Genomic DNA, 669 nt, shown 5'->3' with positions numbered 1-669 from the left:
GGATTTCTGGTGATCATGCTTCCCTGTTTCCTGGTTGTGTTCTCCTATGCTCGTATAGTTGCTGCCATTCTGCATATCCGCTCTGCCCAAGGACGCTGCAAAGCATTTGAGACCTGTGCTTCCCACCTCACCGTGGTTTCCATGTGCTTTGGAACGGCCATCTTCACATACTTGAGACCTACTTCTGACTCCTCGGCAGAGCAAGAGAAGATGGTTGCCCTGTTCTACGCTGTGGTGACCCCAATGCTGAATCCCTTAATCTACAGCCTGAGGAACAAGGAGGTAATGAGTGCCCTGAGAAAACTCTTGGGAAAATTTAGTGAGAAATGGTGAAGAGTCACGAAATTTCTCCTTCCTTCTGGGAGTCTGAAGAACATTTCAAACAGGGAGGAAATGATTGACCTGCTCTTTTTCCAGATTTGCTGATAGGGTAGAACAAGGCGAGCACAGTTTTGAAGACTGACGTTTCACATTAGTCCCCATTTTGAGTATGTAATACTGCCCTATTATACATATAGTAAAAAAAAAAGCCTCAGTTATTATGTTGGGATCTGCTTGGTTAGCAGTCATTATAGAATTCACGTTCTCCCTTCCCCTTTCCTATTTCTTCTGCTTATGTTCCATGGAAATGCAATGTGGACAAGGAAAAGTCTCAGAAGGGAGACAGCC

The 669-nt window shown here is 44.8% G+C and overlaps 1 protein-coding gene across 1 annotated transcript in view; it reads left to right on the top strand.

The window, feature by feature from the left end:
• Positions 1 to 333, top strand: part of LOC115304449 (olfactory receptor-like protein OLF3) — a 1,041-nt gene extending 708 nt beyond the window's left edge. The window contains exon 2 of the mRNA XM_029954623.1: positions 1 to 333. This exon is cut by the window's left edge and continues 1 nt beyond it. Within this exon, the coding sequence (XP_029810483.1) occupies positions 1 to 333 (333 nt within the window).
• Positions 334 to 669: the final 336 nt, after the last annotated feature.

This window comes from Suricata suricatta, chromosome 2, assembly GCF_006229205.1.
Source record: "Suricata suricatta isolate VVHF042 chromosome 2, meerkat_22Aug2017_6uvM2_HiC, whole genome shotgun sequence".
Lineage (NCBI taxonomy): Eukaryota > Metazoa > Chordata > Mammalia > Carnivora > Herpestidae > Suricata > Suricata suricatta.
This window is presented reverse-complemented; position numbering and strand designations above follow the sequence as displayed.